General features: G+C 43.2%; 2 protein-coding genes across 5 annotated transcripts; both read left to right on the forward strand.

The window, feature by feature from the left end:
* The first annotated feature begins 8 nt into the window (after positions 1-8).
* ccdc106a (coiled-coil domain containing 106a) lies at positions 9-6,366 on the forward strand. Of its 3 annotated transcripts, XM_083679304.1 has the most exons (9): positions 13-178; positions 679-767; positions 982-1,080; positions 1,406-1,621; positions 1,993-2,049; positions 2,272-2,511; positions 3,146-3,313; positions 3,631-3,934; positions 5,146-6,366. In XM_083679304.1, exons 2-9 carry the CDS (start codon positions 698-700, stop codon positions 5,201-5,203), a joined length of 1,212 nt encoding a protein of 403 aa, XP_083535430.1. In that variant the 5' UTR covers positions 13-178; positions 679-697; the 3' UTR covers positions 5,204-6,366. The 3 variants fall into 3 exon arrangements, with proteins under 3 accessions (XP_083535431.1, XP_083535430.1, XP_083535429.1); XM_083679303.1 differs by having other exon boundaries at positions 14-767; XM_083679305.1 differs by lacking the exon at positions 982-1,080 and having other exon boundaries at positions 9-767.
* Positions 6,367-8,699: 2,333 nt separating this feature from the next.
* u2af2a (U2 small nuclear RNA auxiliary factor 2a) lies at positions 8,700-17,434 on the forward strand. 2 transcript variants are annotated; one of them, XM_083679300.1, is made up of 12 exons: positions 8,700-9,277; positions 9,872-10,016; positions 10,691-10,729; positions 11,209-11,315; positions 11,591-11,742; positions 11,958-12,074; positions 12,435-12,573; positions 12,812-12,891; positions 13,594-13,716; positions 13,911-13,998; positions 14,725-14,978; positions 15,069-17,434. In XM_083679300.1, exons 1-12 carry the CDS (start codon positions 9,229-9,231, stop codon positions 15,201-15,203), a joined length of 1,428 nt encoding a protein of 475 aa, XP_083535426.1. In that variant the 5' UTR covers positions 8,700-9,228; the 3' UTR covers positions 15,204-17,434. The 2 variants fall into 2 exon arrangements, with proteins under 2 accessions (XP_083535426.1, XP_083535427.1); XM_083679301.1 differs by lacking the exon at positions 10,691-10,729.
* The last annotated feature ends 449 nt before the right edge of the window (positions 17,435-17,883 follow it).

The raw sequence follows: 17,883 nt of genomic DNA on the forward strand, positions 1-17,883 counted from the left end.
ATTGTATCCGGAAATGACGGGGAAGGACGCAATTACCAAAGCTTGAAAAAAAAAAAAAAAAAAAGACAAACGCGATAATTGTTATTGTTAGCTAGTTAGCTGATACATTCATAAGGTAGTCACACAAATATGACGGGCTTTTATATATGAAAGACGCGGTTATTACGACTGTATAACGGTGTGTGTACCATTGGAGTATTTTGAAAAACAGTTTGTGAGTAAAATAGCTAGCTACTGATTAGCGTAGTCTCTGTGCGAGCCAGACAGCGCCAGCTAGCTGGATTTACAATTGTATTGTAACGTGTCCATTTTTAATTATAGGTCTATATGTGAGGTCTACATTAACTTTCCTTTCCTTGTATTGGGCAAGCGAATACAGTTCGGAATAAATTCGGGATTTCTTAGCAAGCTAGTCACGTTCGTTATGATGGCTATGTTTGTTAAAATTACATGAGAAATTGCCATAATTAGTAACCCAGCACAGCAGCATATTAAGTGCTTCCACGGATGCATGAATGCAAGGCAACACGTCCACTAGTCCCAGCAACACTTGGCTCTTCCTCAACGGACTACATAGAGCTGCAAGAAGTTTGTCTTCATCTCAGCACCTGAGCTGTTGTAGTCAGCCACCTCCAGTACAACCAAGTAACTGTCAAGCTTTCTGTAATTTCTGCACAATAAATAAGGGGTGCACGAGATGGAGGACGGAAATATGAACGACGCTGCGCCAACATCCAAGAATCACACAGGCTCACACCACTTGCAGAGTAAGTTTTATAAATCACATTCAGCTAATAGAAAGCAACGCACGTAAATACAGGTTTGGACATAGTTTGATAGTTGCATAGTTTTTAGTGGGATCGTTAATCTAAATTACTTTCCTAATTTACACCTCTGTATTTGCATCAATATGAATGGATGCAGTCTAGCCACATTGCTGTATGGCACAGCTGCAGGTATTACATCTCTCCTCCTCATTAGCTCCGAAGAATGAGGACACCTATGAAATCGCCATCCCTTTTGAGGAGAACAACTTTGAACAGCAAGGGTTTTTCAACCAGAATGAACAGAGCTTCGAAGGTGAATGTCCAAACCTTTTACTTATGCAGATACACAGTTTTCTAGAAGTACTAATTGTGGCAAGTCCACCATCAGTGTCATCAATGAGGCTCTTATGCTACCAGTCTACTCATGTGTTTGAAAAGTGTTTTTGGGTGAAGATACAAAGTATCAACATAATCTATTTGTTAGAATAGATTGTACATACAATGTGAGTTTTGTACAGATTGTTGTTGGCATGGCATAAACCATACTGTGTACAGATTAATATCTGAAACATTCTAAACATTGCATCACCCTGTATGAGCTGCAGGTGTTCAGTGATTAACTTCCTGTATCTTCTCAGATTCGCCCCCTCCCTCAGGCCCCCCCGCGGCAGGCAGCTCGTACCTGCTGATCACCAACCTGCGGACACAGCTACAGATCTCCCTAGAGAAGAACTCGTGGCTGGGGAAACGCATTGAGGACCTGGAGGAGGAAAGGGACTTCCTCCGCTGCCAGCTGGATCGCTTCATATTCTCCACCAAGACCCAGGGACAGGGACAGAGCCAGTACAGCAATGGTGAGGGACTGAACCTGTAAAGCAACAGTGAGATGAAGAGTGGTGGGGAAGTGAGGTGCTTGGTGAGACCTACCTAATATTGCTAATAACCAGTATTGTATTTATATTGTTTATTGCAATTTATTTAGGGTGTATTTTTATTTTTGGGGGAGTTATTGTATATTATGTGTGAGTTCATTGCATATGAAATTTTTTTCGAGGCCCTGTACAAATCAAGCATTTCACTGCTCTGCTTGCAAGAGTATGTGACAATAAACCCACTTTGACTTTGAGAGACACAACTTTTACATGACAAGGCAGTTGGCGTAGGAGAACACACTCCTAAATGTGATTGATGTAATATTGAGGTACCTGTGTGTCTCCTCCTGCAGGATATGACTCCAGGCGGTTTAACTGGAGGGTGAGGAGAGAGGCTGACCGTCCTGCTGGTAAGTTTATTCCTTCGTTCCTACACATCCAGAGGAGTTAATTGTGCATCAAGCATGGTTCTAATACGACTGGAACCATTATAGCAGTTTGGTGCAAACTAGAAGAGAGGCACTCTCATACAGACACTCTCATTAACACCACCATCACATCTCCATCACGTCTCTCCCCAATGTACCTATTACCCCTCCTGATCTCCGCTGTTCCCATCATCAACCTTCCAGAGCAGAAGTCAGAGCAGCAGCATTTCGCCTCTCGTCAGTTATACCCCCGAAGGCCCGGCCCTCCCACCATGGTGCAACCCAAAAACCACAGCTCCAGCCCCATAGCCACTCAGATGGCCTCTATGAGCTCCATGTTCAGCCCAGGGGCCTCCCAGTCCTTGCTGCAGGGCCATAGCAGCAGCACCAGCAGTGGCAGACCAACCATGAGCGACATGAGTGCACATGGGAGCGTGGGAGCAGGTAAGGGGGTTCAGACAGTACACTTTAAAAGCACATTGTGGTCCTCTGTGGCTCGGTTGGTAGAGCAAGGTGCTAACAACGCTTAGGTTGTGGGTTTGATTCCCGCTAGGACCATATATGCTGAAAAATGTATGCACTCACTGCAAAGTGAGTCGCTTTGCATAAAAGCGTCAGCTAAATGGTGTATTTATTATTATTATTATTATTATTATTATTATTATACATTTGTCAAATGTTCACATCGTAGTTTTGTTCTTCTTTTTTGATTGACTTCAGTGGAGCTTATACATTGTTAGCGAATTAGTCCCTTTCATCGCATACAACTTTTAGGGTAGTATTAGGTTTGGTTTCTAAATACCACATCCATGGTTTGTTGCACCATACTCTCTGGTGTTTGCAAACTGGAAGAACAACATTAATGTTCTTGTCCTCAGACTGGATATGTAAAGTTACTCAGCTACTCTTGGAGGACAGGATGGATAACTAACTTAAAAAAAGCCCCAACATGTTTTGGCTATATTGCCTCCATCATCCAGTACTTTTTTCTTTTTACATATCCAGTCTGCTCCTTCATTTGTGGACCTTGGTTTGATGGCGAAGTAGTGACGGTTACCTTTTTCCCTTGTCTCCTCAGATTCCCTCTCTCTCCTGGGGGAGGCGGAAGACTTCCTGGAGCAGGACGGCTACATGGATGAGGAGGAAATGATCACAGGGGAGGATGTGATCTCAGAAGGCATGAGCACCGGCAGGCACACACTGAAGAGGAGGCGGATCTTCCAAATGCCCAGGGAGAGGCAAAGAGGTGAGGGAGGGAGACAGAGCCACCTCATGCCTACTTATGTTCAACTCTCTTCTCTCATGTCGTACACACAGGTCATCAGTGCTCCCAAACTAGAACATTTAGGAACACCCCCTTACAACAGGGGTTTGAGTAAATAACACTACAGATTGGCTGTGTTATTGGTTACCCATGTCATTTCTGTATGCATGTAAAGCCACACTAACCTGATGGCCCATTTGGACGCATCATCTCTCAAACATGTTATTTTTTCCCCGTACATAGATGCTTTCCCTAACCTCTTACCCAAACATCTAATCCTCACCTTGCCCTCTCTCCAGTGAAAGATGCCGCCGGTGTGCTGTTCCGCTACAAGAAGATCCTGCTGACCTACCAGCGTCTGAAGAACATGTCCAAAGCCTTCCAGATCCATGGAGTGGACCGCAACACGGTGGCCTCCACCACGCCCATTGCCGAGCTGCTGCTGGTGGCCCCGGAGAAGGTGGCGGAGGTGGGGGAGTTCGACCCATCCAAGGAGAAGCTGCTGGACTACGCACGACGCTGCTATGTGGCCCTCGACGAGGAAACGCTGAGCAGGGTGCAGGCCCTGAAGAAGAACAACCTGCTCCTGCCCATCTCCTACAGGTTCAGACACTGATGGAGGGTGGGGGGTGGGGGGTAGGTGGGGATATCCTTCATGGGAAGGAGATTTTTATGGTCAGTTGTGACTTGGTACTGTCCCTTTCAGACTCTTGGGATTGGGGATTGGGGAGGGGGGAGGCGAATGTGCTGGTTATGTCGGGGGTGATGGTTGTTGCCCATCACCTACACACACGGAATGAGTGTAACCCACATCTCTATTCAAATTTGGGCCTTCAGGTCCGCAGTACTACTTGTTTTTCATCCTCCTTGGTAATTAATTGATTGAAAATTGACCACTCACCCTTATGTCCCTTTTGAATTGAAGGGAACATTTCAAACTAGCAGTGCTGCAAACCTTGAGGTCTGTATTTGAGTAGTCCTGACCTACTTGTTGAAAATCATTTCAAAGCCAGGAGCAATATCTATGGCATTCCTCACTTTGGACCAAAGTGACTTAGAAAACTTTATTTCAGTGTAATTTGGACACTTGGGACCCCTTTTGACAACAGCAAAATACGGTGCTCGTATCAAATCAGACCGTATTATTCCCAATACTTGTAGTGACATATTTATTTCAAAACCTCTCATTGCGCAAAATATGTGGAGGGGTGGCGATAGTTTATGCAGGTATAATATTAAATGATATGGCAATATTAAAGAATATGGGAAAATTATACAATTCACCTCTTCTTAAAATAAGCGCTTAGTATTTCAAGTGACATGGTCTCTTTTGTGCTGTCAAAATACCCACCCTTTGTGTCTGTGAAAATGGTGTCGTACTCCACACATTCTCAAAAACGATGCCAATATTATAATAAATCTTTATTTACAGACAAATGTTTGTTGTTTGGATAACATTCCATTATCGTCACTTTTTCCGAGCATTTCATAAAATCCTCAACAAACCTTGAAAAATGATTTTTTTTATTTTATTTCTTTTGATTATTTGTGCTATTATAAGATTACCTTATTTAAATATATCAGAAAACAGAATACACCTACACCATACATGTAGCGATTTTTTGATCTGATTCCCTTCCAGCGAGGGGATTTACGCCATGTAATTACATTTGAATAAAGATGCCTTATTTTGGTTTATGGTTGTCACTTGTGCAAAAAACATGATGGTGACTGGACTTACACACACACTGACCCCTGATTGGATTTGTATACTCGAGTCATTGTTGCATTTCTCTTTCCTTTCATTTCCTCAGGTTGAAAGGAGGAGAGGACTCTCTTAAAGAGAAGGAAACTGACACGACCACGAACTGATCAAAGGAAAGAGTAGTCCCACAATCTGTTGTTCAGATGCAAACCTTTTATAGTGTAATGCATGCCAATGGTTTGATAGCAAGCCACTATGGTTAGCAAACAAGTTGGGTAGCTGTGGAAATACTGGTGTTATTGTGGTGTTTACATCAAAACGACAGAATCAGATGCTACTTTTTGCTTTGGAAGGAGGATGGGGCCAGTTTTGGGAACAGTGCTACTGTGAGGCTAATCTGTTGTACCATAAAACACTGCAATGTTTTTTGTTTTTTTTAATGCTCCAGAATATATGATGTCACTGTGCTGTACCAATGTAATGTACAGCTGTGGGACACTTACTTTGACATAAGTGTAAAATGATTTATCCTTTGTACTGTGCTACTAAGTAACAGTATCGTTTTCTTTTTTTACTATACTGTTGTAGGATGTTTTTTGTATCATTACACTCAGTTCTGAATTGTGCTTTTGTACGCAAAGTGTCTATTAACGCGTGGGCATCGATTACAACAACATTGGTAACGTTTAGGTTTCATCTTTTTATTTTCCAAGGACCTCAGCAATTTCCATTAAAAGGGACAAATTGCAAAATGTAGATTTTTATATAGATGGTTGTAGGTATATGAATACCTACCTATTATTGGGTCTGAATACACGGAATGAGTGTAACCCACATCTCTTCATATTTGGGCCTTCAGGTCCGCAGTACTACTTGTTTTTCTTCCTCCTTGGTAATTAATTGATTGAAAAATTAAATTGATTGGTTATAGAGACCACTCACCCTTATGTCCCTTTTGAATTGAAGGGAACATTTCAAACTAGCAGTGCTGCAAACCTTGAGGTCTGTATTTGAGTAGTCCTGACCTACTTGTTGAAAACCATTTCAAAGCCAGGAGCAATATCTATGGCATTCCTCACTTTGGACCAAAATGACATAGAAAACTTTATTTCAGTGTAATTTGGACACTTGGGACCCCTTTTGACAACAGCAAAATATGGTGCTCGTATCAAATCAGACCGTATTATTCCCAATACTTGTAGTGACATATTTATTTCAAAACATCTCATTGCGCAAAATATGTGGAGGGGTGGCGATAGTTTATGCAGGTATAATATTAAATGATATGGTAATATTAAAGAATATGGAAAAATGATGCAATTCACCTCTTCTTAAAATAAGCGCTTAGTATTTCAAGTGAGATGGTCTCTTTTGTGCTGTCAAAATACCCACCCTTTGTGTCTGTGAAAATGGTGTCGTACTCCACACATTCTCAAAAACGATGCCAATATTATAAATAAATCTTTATTTACAGACAAATGTTTGTTGTTTGGATAACATTCCATTATCGTCACTTTTTCCGAGCATTTCATAAAATCCTCAACAAACCTTGAAAAATGTTTATTTTTTATTTTTTATTATTTGTGCTTTTATAAGATGACCTCATTTAAATATCAGAAAAAAGAATACACCTACACCATACATGTAGCGATTTTTTGATCTGATTCCCTTCCAGAGAGGGGATTTACGCCATGTGCCTACATTTGAATAAAGATGCTTATTTTGGTTTATGGTTGCCACTTGTGCAAAAAACATGATGGTGACTGGACTTACACACACACTGACCCCTGATTGGATTTGTATACTCGAGTCATTGTTGCATTTCTCTTTCCTTTCATTTCCTCAGGTTGAAAGGAGGAGAGGACTCTCTTAAAGAGAAGGAAACTGACACGACCACGAACTGATCAAAGGAAAGAGTAGTCCCACAATCTATTGTTCAGATGCAAACCTTTTGTAGTAATGCATGCCAATGGTTTTATAACAAGCCACTATGGTTAGCAAACAAGTTGGGTAGCTGTGGAAATACTGGTGTTATTGTGGTGTTTGCATCAGAACGACAGAATCAGATGCTACTCTTTTTGGCCAGTTTTGGGAACAGTGCTACTGTGAGGCTAATCTGTTGTACCATAAAACACTGCATTGTTTTTAATGCGCCAGAATATATTATGTCACTGTGCTGTACCAATGTAATGTGGGACACTTACTTTGACATAAATGTGAAATTATTTACCCTTTGTACTGTGCTAAGTAACAGTATCATTGTACTGTTGTAGGATGTTTTTTGTATCATTACACTATCAGTTCTGAATTGTGCTTGTGTACGTCAATCCTCTAACACAAAGTGTCTGTTAACGCGTGGGCATCAATTACAACAACATTGGTAATGTTTAGGTTTCATCTTTTTATTTTACAAGGACCTCAGCAATTTCCATTAAAAGGGACAAATTGCTAAATTTAAATTTTTATATAGATGGTTGTAGGTATATGAATACCTACCTATTACTGGGTCTCACCAATGCCCCTTTACAAATGCATGTGAGGTGAACTCATGATGTTCATCAGTTTTGACAGAGCTGCTTTTGATAAATATCATGATTTGAGAAACAGCAATAGCATTGACGATTGTGTATCAAAGCTGTATATTAGTGTACTGGTACAGGTAAATAGTGAGACCCCATGCATTTAAGCTGACAAGTTGGGTCTGATTGCGTGAAAGGTTACCTCTCACTTTTCATGTCCACCTCAAAAACACACAGGGAAAGGTGTCGATATACACAGAACTGCTGAACTCATGTTATGTTCAACACATTTGATACGGGTTAGAGATGTAATTTTTTGTTTGCCTAATAAGGAAACAATCGTTTAGTGAAAGGTACAGTACAACTTTCCTCTTGTAATACTGATGGAGCAAGTTGTAGATTCAGGCCTGTGTGCAGTGTTTTAAAAAAGTGTGAAGTTTTATTTCTCTTAAGAGTCACGAGTTGTAGCCAATATTTGCGTGAGTAAGCTGTGTCACTGAAAATGTTATGTTGATTATACCAATCGTATGGACTGTAAAGATAGAAATGCCATTAAAGCATTGATTTCTTACAAAGCCATGACTTGACCTGCTTTTTACTCTGTGCAACCTCTCTACCTATCATACTAAGGAGATAATACTTTTCAGTTTTTATAAAGTATAAAGTAAAAACCAGTAGCCTGTCAATGGCAGCAGAGAAAGTGGTCTAGCAGGCTGTATTGTGTTTGGTTGTCACAAGGACATTTCTGAGCCTGATGCATAGCGCCTGAACAACTCAACAGTGTCTCTCATGTAGCCTTTATCATGCTTGTTCACTCTTGTCCATGTCAACTATAATCAGTAACATTCAACTGTGCTAGATGCCAATGCATTCAATTCCTTCCGTCAATGCCCGTACAGATGGAGATTGCTCACAATTACCATAACCCTGTTCCATTACTATCAAAATGATTTTCTTATTATCTGAATATAGTTAGTAAAGGCAATATAATATGATGACCTCAAGGAATTAATGAATACAGATGCGATTATGTGATTTGGCTGCACTTGATTGAAGCCGGAGAAGTAGGACCGTCTCCTTAGCCCCCATACGTCTTCTCTAGTCAAAAGGTTAGCAGCGTATCAACTTCCGGTGTCACGGGGCGCCTGGGAGACTGAGAGCAAAAAGCGGGCATACCGAACTTGTCGTATTTTCTCCTCGTGTAGATTCGTTTGGAAAATATACGTCGGGATTTTACATACCCCAACAACATCAACTGGGCGATCTGCTTAACTTCGGACGTGTAACTAGTCTACAAACATATCACTTTATTCATTCGAGTTAGCTAGCTAACGTTAGCTAGCTACCACGACTCCTAGAACAGTAGGCCCATTCTCCTGCCTGGACTTTGCTTTATCTAGCTAGCCACGAGATCACGATTTTTCCTCAATGTTATTGTCTGTTCTTAGTGCAAACTAGAATCATACATTTTAAGTCGACTTGGGGTTATACTGTTTGTTAACCTGTGATTGATTTCCACATTTCTAAGAAGTTGCGTTAGCGGTGTTCAGTCGCATATTGTGTTGCTCACTTTGTTGCTAGCCTGCAAGCTAGCCACCGTGCCGCCTTCCCGTCCATTCAATACATCGGTCGTAACTAGCGTTAGTTCGCTAGCTTACTAACAAATCACGGCGATGTCAGATTTCGACGAATTTGAGAGACAGCTGTCCGAAAACAAACAAGGTATGATTAATTTATGTTTATTAACTAGCTAAACGCTTGCTAACTTGGCTACCTTTTATGTGACCACTAGACCGCGAGCCTGGCTACAGCGCTAGTTACCCGCTAGAACGATTCTGTCGCAGCTGTCGCTTCTTAATGTGCACATTCATGTTAAACGCAGTCACAACTGTCCAACTATTGTTTTGTCATGTTAAACCCTTTAGCTTCTTGCAGAGGGCCTTGTGACCCTGCTAGGTCCGATTTTTTTTAGCCATTGAAATAATGGAACCGTCCTTATTCACTGCAGCATGTCATCGAATTGTATACATTTTGTTTTCTATCTTACGAAGTTTAATTATGAAACGCCAGTTAGCTCCTGGCCTTCATGTGGAGGCTAAAATATAAATTGAAAGTAATTATTATAATATCATTTATTATCCTGACAGATTATCATCAGTAATACTCACTTCCATCATGCCTCATGTGTCCTGTCCCATCTATTCCCCACACCTCGCCCTTTCTCCCTCTTCCTTCCATCCCCTCTACTATTTCCCTCCTTCCATCCCCTCTACTATTTCCCTCCTTCCATCCCCTCTACTATTTCCCTCCTTCCAGCGGAGAGGGACAAGGAGAACCGCCATCACAGGCGCTCCCCATCTCGCAGCCGCAGTAGAGAGAGGAAGAGGAGGAGCAGAGACAGGGACAGACGTAGCAGGGATCGCCGTGCGGACAGCAAGGAGCCACGGAGACCGAGACGCAGGTATGTGTAGGACATACCTACTGGCACCAGTACACCGTACACATACATGGTTCTGCAACTCCGGCTCTGGTGGGCCACAGTGTCTGCAGGCTTTTGCTCCAGCCCAGCCCTGATATATCTGACTGACACTGGGACACTCTTAATATATGCTGCACATAAACACAATTAGACACAGGGATAGGTCTGACAGACTGGCCTTTTGATGCAGAGGTCTTCCTCCCCCTCAGGTACTAACTGTCCTGACTCAGGTATTTTTGATGTGACAGCAGGAACCTGAAGATAGTTTTGATGATTTATTTTGAGTTTAAGCGACCCAGACTTAATGGACCCCAATGCTTTATATACATATAGGTGTCTAATTCCAAATCGATCTTCAGCTCCTACCTCTAGTCTCTTCTTATAGATCGGGAAGGATTGGAGAGGTGTCGGCAATATGCCTATTGATAAATCTTGGAAAATATTCCAGCAAACGTCAAACACCTATCCTGTCCTTTCAGAGCTACACAGTGTGCTTGGGGTAAGGGGTTGATATGGAGTTGGGCTGTAATTTCACTACGTGGAATCGTGGTCCACAGAATTGGAAGTATCGAAGTATAATTCTATAGTGGAACTACTATCTGTGACCACCATGTTTGGTCGGAGTGAAATGTGAAAACCTTCCAATGTCATTTCAGCTCACCAGCAAACAACCAACCCCAAGAGATTGCTGTAAGGTAATACAGCAAACTAACACAGAGCCTGTTTCTACATTATTACAATACCACTCCAGTCACCTTTACCTGATTCTCTATACGATGCAATTATTTTATCAGTGTTTAGACCCCTATTTTGGTTTTCTATCCAATGTTATTTTTGTGCCCTGCGGTAGTCCCAAAGCAATGTTCATGATGTAAATGATGAACATGATGTTTAAATGTAGTTTTATGTATGTATTGGAAGTAGCAGAGTACTTGTTTCCTCTGAAAATGTGTAGTCAATTCAAACATGGTTACATAAATGTAAACCATTGGTTCTCAGTGTTCTTAACACAAGTAACATGAAGTGATCATATTTTTGTGTGTCAAATACCTTTAAAGGGTCTCTCTCGGGAAACCAGTACTGATGACCTCTGTCTATTTTACTCTGCACTTTTTCATTGGTCCGTGTCTCTCTCCCCCCCTCCTCAATCCTCCCCTCTGCTACCTCCCTTTAGTCGTTCCCCACACCGTGAGAAGAAGAAGAACAAAGTGAAGAAGTACTGGGATGTCCCTCCTCCTGGCTTTGAGCACATCACGCCCATGCAGTACAAAGCCATGCAGGGTAAGTGTCTGTACTCCATCCTCTCTCTGTTCAACTTGGTTCCATGTGTGTCTATGAAAAACTTTTGCTGTTGATCAGAATCAAAATCAGAATTCTTTTATTTGGCCAAGTATATTTGCACATACAGGAAATTGACTTGGTGAGATGACAGTGATAGGGGTATTGGCAATGGATACAGACATACCCTAACCCTAACCCAAGACAAAAACCATCCAGCAATGTGCTAGTATTTTATAAATAAAGTTTAATTTGCTATTAAAACTTCGCATCTTCAGCTGCGGGCCAGATCCCAGCCACGGCCCTCCTGCCCACCATGACCCCAGATGGCCTGGCCGTCACCCCCACCCCTGTGCCCGTGGTGGGCAGCCAGATGACCCGCCAGGCCCGTAGGCTCTACGTAGGCAACATCCCCTTTGGCATCACAGAGGTGAGCTCCCTCCTGGGTTGGTAGACAGGACAAAGGGACACCAGAGAGAGAGACACAATGAATGAATGATGAGTGGGATACATTCAAGATTGAGGTTGAGGTTTAGAATCCATTATACTAGAAGGATTTCTTCATATTGTAGGTGTATGTCCTACAATGTGTTTGTGTCCTTAGCTGGAACAGAGCATTGACTGCGGTTTCCTTCCCCTGCACAGGAGTCCATGATGGACTTCTTCAACGCTCAGATGCGTCTGGGCGGTCTCACTCAGGCCCCTGGGAACCCCGTCCTTGCCGTGCAGATCAACCAGGACAAGAACTTCGCCTTCCTTGAGGTCAGCCTGACCTCCAATCATTATCATGCCTTTAGTGTTGATGAGATGAATCATGCCATTAACACTGCCTTTCAACTATACTGTAAACACAGCAGAGACCTGCCAATAAACCCTGTAGAGAATGAACCAGAATGCAGCCGTGTCAAATTCAGTGCTTCCTCCTCTGTGGACTGCACTGGCCAAAATGGCTGCCACAGTGAACCTGTAGTTCATGGGCCTCACGTTCCTTCAACATGGACACTGGGGATAAATTTGTACTACATACATATTGTATTTAGTAAGTGATCACCTTCAAAAAGAAAATGAACCAGAATTGAACACTACCAATGTGTTATTGAGTGTGTTTTATGTCCTGTGTAGTTCCGCTCGGTGGATGAGACGACCCAGGCCATGGCGTTTGATGGCATAATCTTCCAGGGCCAGAGTCTGAAGATACGCCGTCCCCATGACTACCAGCCCCTGCCCGGCATGAGCGAGAACCCCAGTGTCTACGTGCCCGGTACAGACCGCTGTCTAGTGTCTACTGCAGCTCAGGGTTGTTGTTGCCACTTAGGCACAGATCCAGGCTCAGCTCTCTACTCTTATCTAAATCTACCCATAACCCTTATGGGGAATATGCATTACGGACCTTAGACCGGTGTCCTTGGCTCCATTATCTGTCTGTTTCTTATTCGCTGCTTGTCTGTCTTTCTATGTGACTGTGTTGCTCACCAATCTGTCTCTGTGTTTCTCTGTAGGTGTGGTGTCCACAGTGGTGCCGGACTCTGCCCACAAGCTTTTCATCGGCGGCCTGCCCAACTATCTGAACGACGACCAGGTCAGTGCTAACCAGCTCCGTAGCCTGACCAGGTCAACTGAGTCACGTAGGCTGGCTGATAAGAGTTCCTATTCCAGGTCTGGCCCACTTTAAACGTCTACAATGAACGGCAATTATATTAGCCCTTCAAGTGGTCAAAGTGGTCTACACTGTGAGGAACGTGCGTCATCAGCTCCTAAGTCCTTGCTTTGCCAGTTGATCCAAGGACATGGTTTTCTTTTTTTCATTTTTTAAATATGTTTTTAGGACATTTCTGCTAGACAGTAGAGATTGACAGGAAGGATGGGTGGGAGAGAGGAGGGATGACATGCAAGATATGTCGAGGGTCGGAATCGAACCAGGAACCTTGCGATTACGTGGTATGCGCATTAGTGTGCTACGCCACTAAGAGCCCAAGGACATGGTTTCCAAGTGCAGGCTCTTATCCATGCAGATGGGTATTGGGTTTCAACAGACCACATCGTTTGATGAGTATAATGGGTCTGTTCCTCAATCAATATTCCATAGTTGTGAGTGTTTTAAAGTCTATGGGGGTACTCATATTCTTGACACAATGACATCCGCTAATGCTGTTCAGTATGCCCTGATTTGTTATGGTAGTGCCCTGTGAACCCCCTGATCTGAATCTTAGGTACGTAGGTTCTTCTCCTCCCCTCGTCTCTATGGCAACATCTGACCCTGTCCCTGTGTGTTGTCCCCCAGGTGAAAGAGTTGCTGACGTCGTTTGGCCCTCTCAAGGCCTTCAACCTGGTGAAGGACAGCGCCACCGGCCTCTCCAAGGGATACGCCTTCTGTGAATACGTTGACGTCAACCTCAACGACCAGGTAACGGCACCAACACGCACGTTCCGCCTCTCCCCTCTCACCTGTACCACTTCACTGATAACCACTGGTGTATCGATGTGTGTTTGAGTTTATTTTTACCCATATACAAACTGAAGTCCATGGCCACAGTTCCCTCAGTAGTAGTAGTAGTATTTAAAACACATAATTGATGCATTGAACGCTTCTTTTTGCAGGCCATAGCCGGGCTGAACGGCATGCAACTGGGAGACAAGAAACTACTGGTGCAGAGGGCCAGCGTGGGATCCAAGAACGCCACCCTGGTAAGACGCGAGGAATGGATGGATAGAGAGAGGGAGGGGGGGGTGAGGGATGGATGGATAGAGGGAGGGAGGGGGGGGTGAGGGATGGATGGATAGAGGGAGGGAGGGGGGGGTGAGGGATGGATGGATAGAGAGAGGGAGGGGGGGGTGAGGGATGGATGGATAGAGGGAGGGTCATGGTAGTGGATAAGATAAAGAATGGGTTGTGATAGAGGAGGGAAATGAGTAGGATCTAAGAACTACAGAAGGGGTTAGGTGGAACTATGTCTAGGTTGCTTTACACCTGTCTGATACTTTCAGATCTAGGAGAAGCACCTGGGGCTAGGGAGTCACTGGACGTAGAGACTAGAGGGAGATCATATGTTGTGTGCCTTGAGTGTATGCTTTGGAATACATGTCTAACCTTTGCAATCTTTTTTTTCTCAACTCTCTCTCCCCCCCCACCTCTGTCCCTTTCTCCACCCCTATTCCCTCTCCTATGACAATAGGAGGTTAGTACTAAGCTCTCTTTTGGTTTTTAGACTCATGTGAAACACATCATATGGTTTTGTGATCGTTTCATGTGTGCCACTAAAGGCCAGTAAGAACTCTTTTCACACCTGCTCCCCTGCCCTCCCACCACATCTCTCTCTCCTCCGTCCTCCCCCATTTTCTCCTCCCATACCTTCCTCCACCCTCCTCTCTCTCTCTCTCTCTCTCTCTCTCTCTCTCTCTGTATCTGTTCTACAGACGAGTATAAACCAGACCCCGGTGACGCTGCAGGTCCCTGGGCTGATGAACAGCTCCATGAGTGGGATGGGTGGCCTGCCCACCGAGGTGCTCTGTCTCATGAACATGGTGGCCCCGGAGGAGCTGCTGGATGACGAGGAGTACGAGGAGATCGTGGAGGACGTCAGGGACGAGTGCAGCAAGTACGGCCAGGTCAAGAGCATCGAGATCCCCAGACCCGTCGACGGCTTGGAGGTCCCCGGCACTGGCAAGGTGAGAGATCTCGTGTGTGTGTGTTTTCAAGCATTGAATTTGTATCTGTAGAAGATATTGAACCTCATCACTCCCTTTCTCATGTTTTAGATCTTTGTGGAGTTCATGTCGCTGTTTGACTCCCAGAAGGCCATGCAGGGGCTGACAGGAAGGAAGTTTGCCAACAGGGTGGTGGTAACCAAATACTGCGACCCTGACGCCTACCACCGCCGAGACTTCTGGTAGAAGAGAAGAGAAGAGGGGATGGCGGGAGGGGGGGTGTGTGCAGTCTGTTTATTTCCACATCGACCCTAGCGCATATTGTTAGGCTCATGAGTAGATCTGAGAGGATCAAATGGATGTATGCATTTTTGTCAGAATTCCACCTAGCTTATCTGCATGGTGCCTGGCAGTAGTGGCTTTGGGTGGATGTGGAATTGAGCAGATATGGAATGAAAATGGAGAGGGAGGGTTTGTATTCTGATGTAAACCAAGAGGCCTGGGTGGGGCCATATAGGGAGGGGGAGGGGGCGGGGGGGTGTATGGGTTTTTTTGCGAATTGTGTGTAGTAACAGGTCAGGGGGGGTAAGTGATTTTTATACTTTGTGAGAAATGGATGTCATTTTGGTTTGGGGGGGGGTGCCACACCTGAAGGTTTGTATTTAAATGGATGGAGCCTGTTTTAAGTACTTTAGGAAGACTGGATGACAGGGGGAGGAGAGGGTAACTGGACTTTTTCAACTTATATGAAATGATGGATAGATGGAGGAGTGTTAATCATTTCAGATATGGGCTGAGAGAGACGGAGAGGGAGTTGATGACATTTTTTATTTGACCCACTAATGTAGATGATCAACAATTAGAGAGACAGGGAGTGTGAGCGTGGGAGGGGCAGGGAGCTATTGACAGAGATGGCCTCGTTTTGTGAATTAAGACTCTTCACGTTTGGACTTTTTTTTTTTTTTTTTTTTTAAACATTTCCTGAACTTTCTGTACTTCGTTTTCCATCAGACTACACCCATCCCCCTCTCCCTGTGTGTAGTGAAGGTATAAGTGGGGGAAGCTGTAACTTCTGGTTTCATATTGGACTCTATCTGAATGTCAGCTGTTGTTGTTTCCAATCCTGTAATTACGCTGATCTTCTTTGTAACACCTTGTATTCAGTCACTGGGGCCGAGTATGAATTGGAGTAGAGTACTCATTTTGAATAATGCCCATATGCGTGTCTTTGTTTGGGTTTGTTTTCTGGATAAAAATGTTTCATCTTGTGTGAATTCAAACAGCACCATCTTCAACAGATAATTCCACCAGCCATAACACCTGCCCAATGTAAGACAGAGAAACGGTAGTGAGAAGACATATTTGTCACCCTCAATTTTAAGTGGTAAATATTGGATTGGTATTGAATAGTGCTCTAATTCTGATTAAAAGCCTTAATTTGAGTTGTTCATGTCACTGTCAATTAGAGAAGAAAATAGGATACCCCTTTGTCCTCAATAACTATGTCTATACCTGTCACTGTTTCATGGCTAGTATTTTCAGGTTAGAATTGTGATTTGCATTGCTTTGTCTGGAATATGAGTGTTTCTTTTTTTTTTTGCTTTCTATTTGTAACCAATATGTGGGATATTAGGCAGACATCTCTCTTTGACCCGGTAGTGTTTGTGCAACTTCTCACCAGACCAAATAAACACTTAAAGATGAATACCAATGGCTCATGTTCTACTCCCAACAAGTGAAATTGCAGTATACTGTGACTGCGTTGTCATTTTGGAGGAATGTGCAACCAAATGATCAGGATTTCAGCCAGCCTAGAGCTAGATAGTGTTTGTGTATGTGGTTGAGCAACGTAGTCGTTGGGGGTTAACTCTTAACTAATTGGTTCTTACAGAAGAGGTCAGAGAGACTGGAGCTTATTTAACTGTTGAGAAAAATATTGTGTTCCAATTCCTGAATTCTATCGTCCCATAGTATTGAATTAGACTTTCATGAATAATTCTATGGAACCTAGCAGCCTTCTGATGTCAAGTAGAATTGATTGGAATTTTCAATCAAGTGCAGCACACTCCTGTCTGACTACACACTCATCAAGAGTTGTAAAATCCCTTGTGTCAGTACTGTCACTCAACAACACCTCCCTCAACATCATTACCCATCAGTATCAAGGACCATCTTTTGTACTGAATGGGATTCGCATCCATTATTCCCATTGATACTTTTGTTCACACGGAGATACAGAGTTGGGCCTCACCAGTGAACATCCTTTGAAATGTAACTCCCTCCTCCTTTTCTGAAGTTTGCTTTTTAAATGTTACCATGTCATTTACTTTCTTTTTTTTTTTTTTAAATGTGATTTCTTAAGTGAATTAATGGAATTAAAAAGTGCTAAAACCACATGTAGTTTATAACAGAAGTGTGGATCTTTCATTTGTCTGGTTCTTGTTTTCAAACGTTGATTAAAAACTGGATTTACATGATACGTGGTATTTCGGTTGGTCTATGGGGATGTTGTCTCTCTGTCTGATACACACACATCCTCTTGCAGAACAGCCTTTGTAGATGCTGTTAGTAATTATCAGTGGACCCCTAGACTGAAGAAGCTCCAAATGTCCTCAATGTATTATTAAACCACAGTTGGCAGCATCAATATTCATTATTACAGTTATCAAGTTACGGGGAAAGTATGAAAGTACAATGAATGTATGTTGTTGGAGTGCTGTAGTTATCACCAGTGTCCAGCAGGTAGCGCTATATCTCAATCACATTCATAGCCATGGATATTCAACAGCAAGAGTGTAACTGCAGCCTTTCTATCTAATCAGCAGTTTTCTGTCATGCATTATGGCTAGCCTAAGTGACATGGAAACTGGTTGACACAGCAGCCTTTACAGTACTGTCCCTCAACCCACCTGTGGTTTATGCTTTA

Source organism: Argentina silus, assembly GCF_951799395.1.
Source record: "Argentina silus genome assembly, chromosome: 10".
Taxonomy (NCBI): domain Eukaryota; kingdom Metazoa; phylum Chordata; class Actinopteri; order Argentiniformes; family Argentinidae; genus Argentina; species Argentina silus.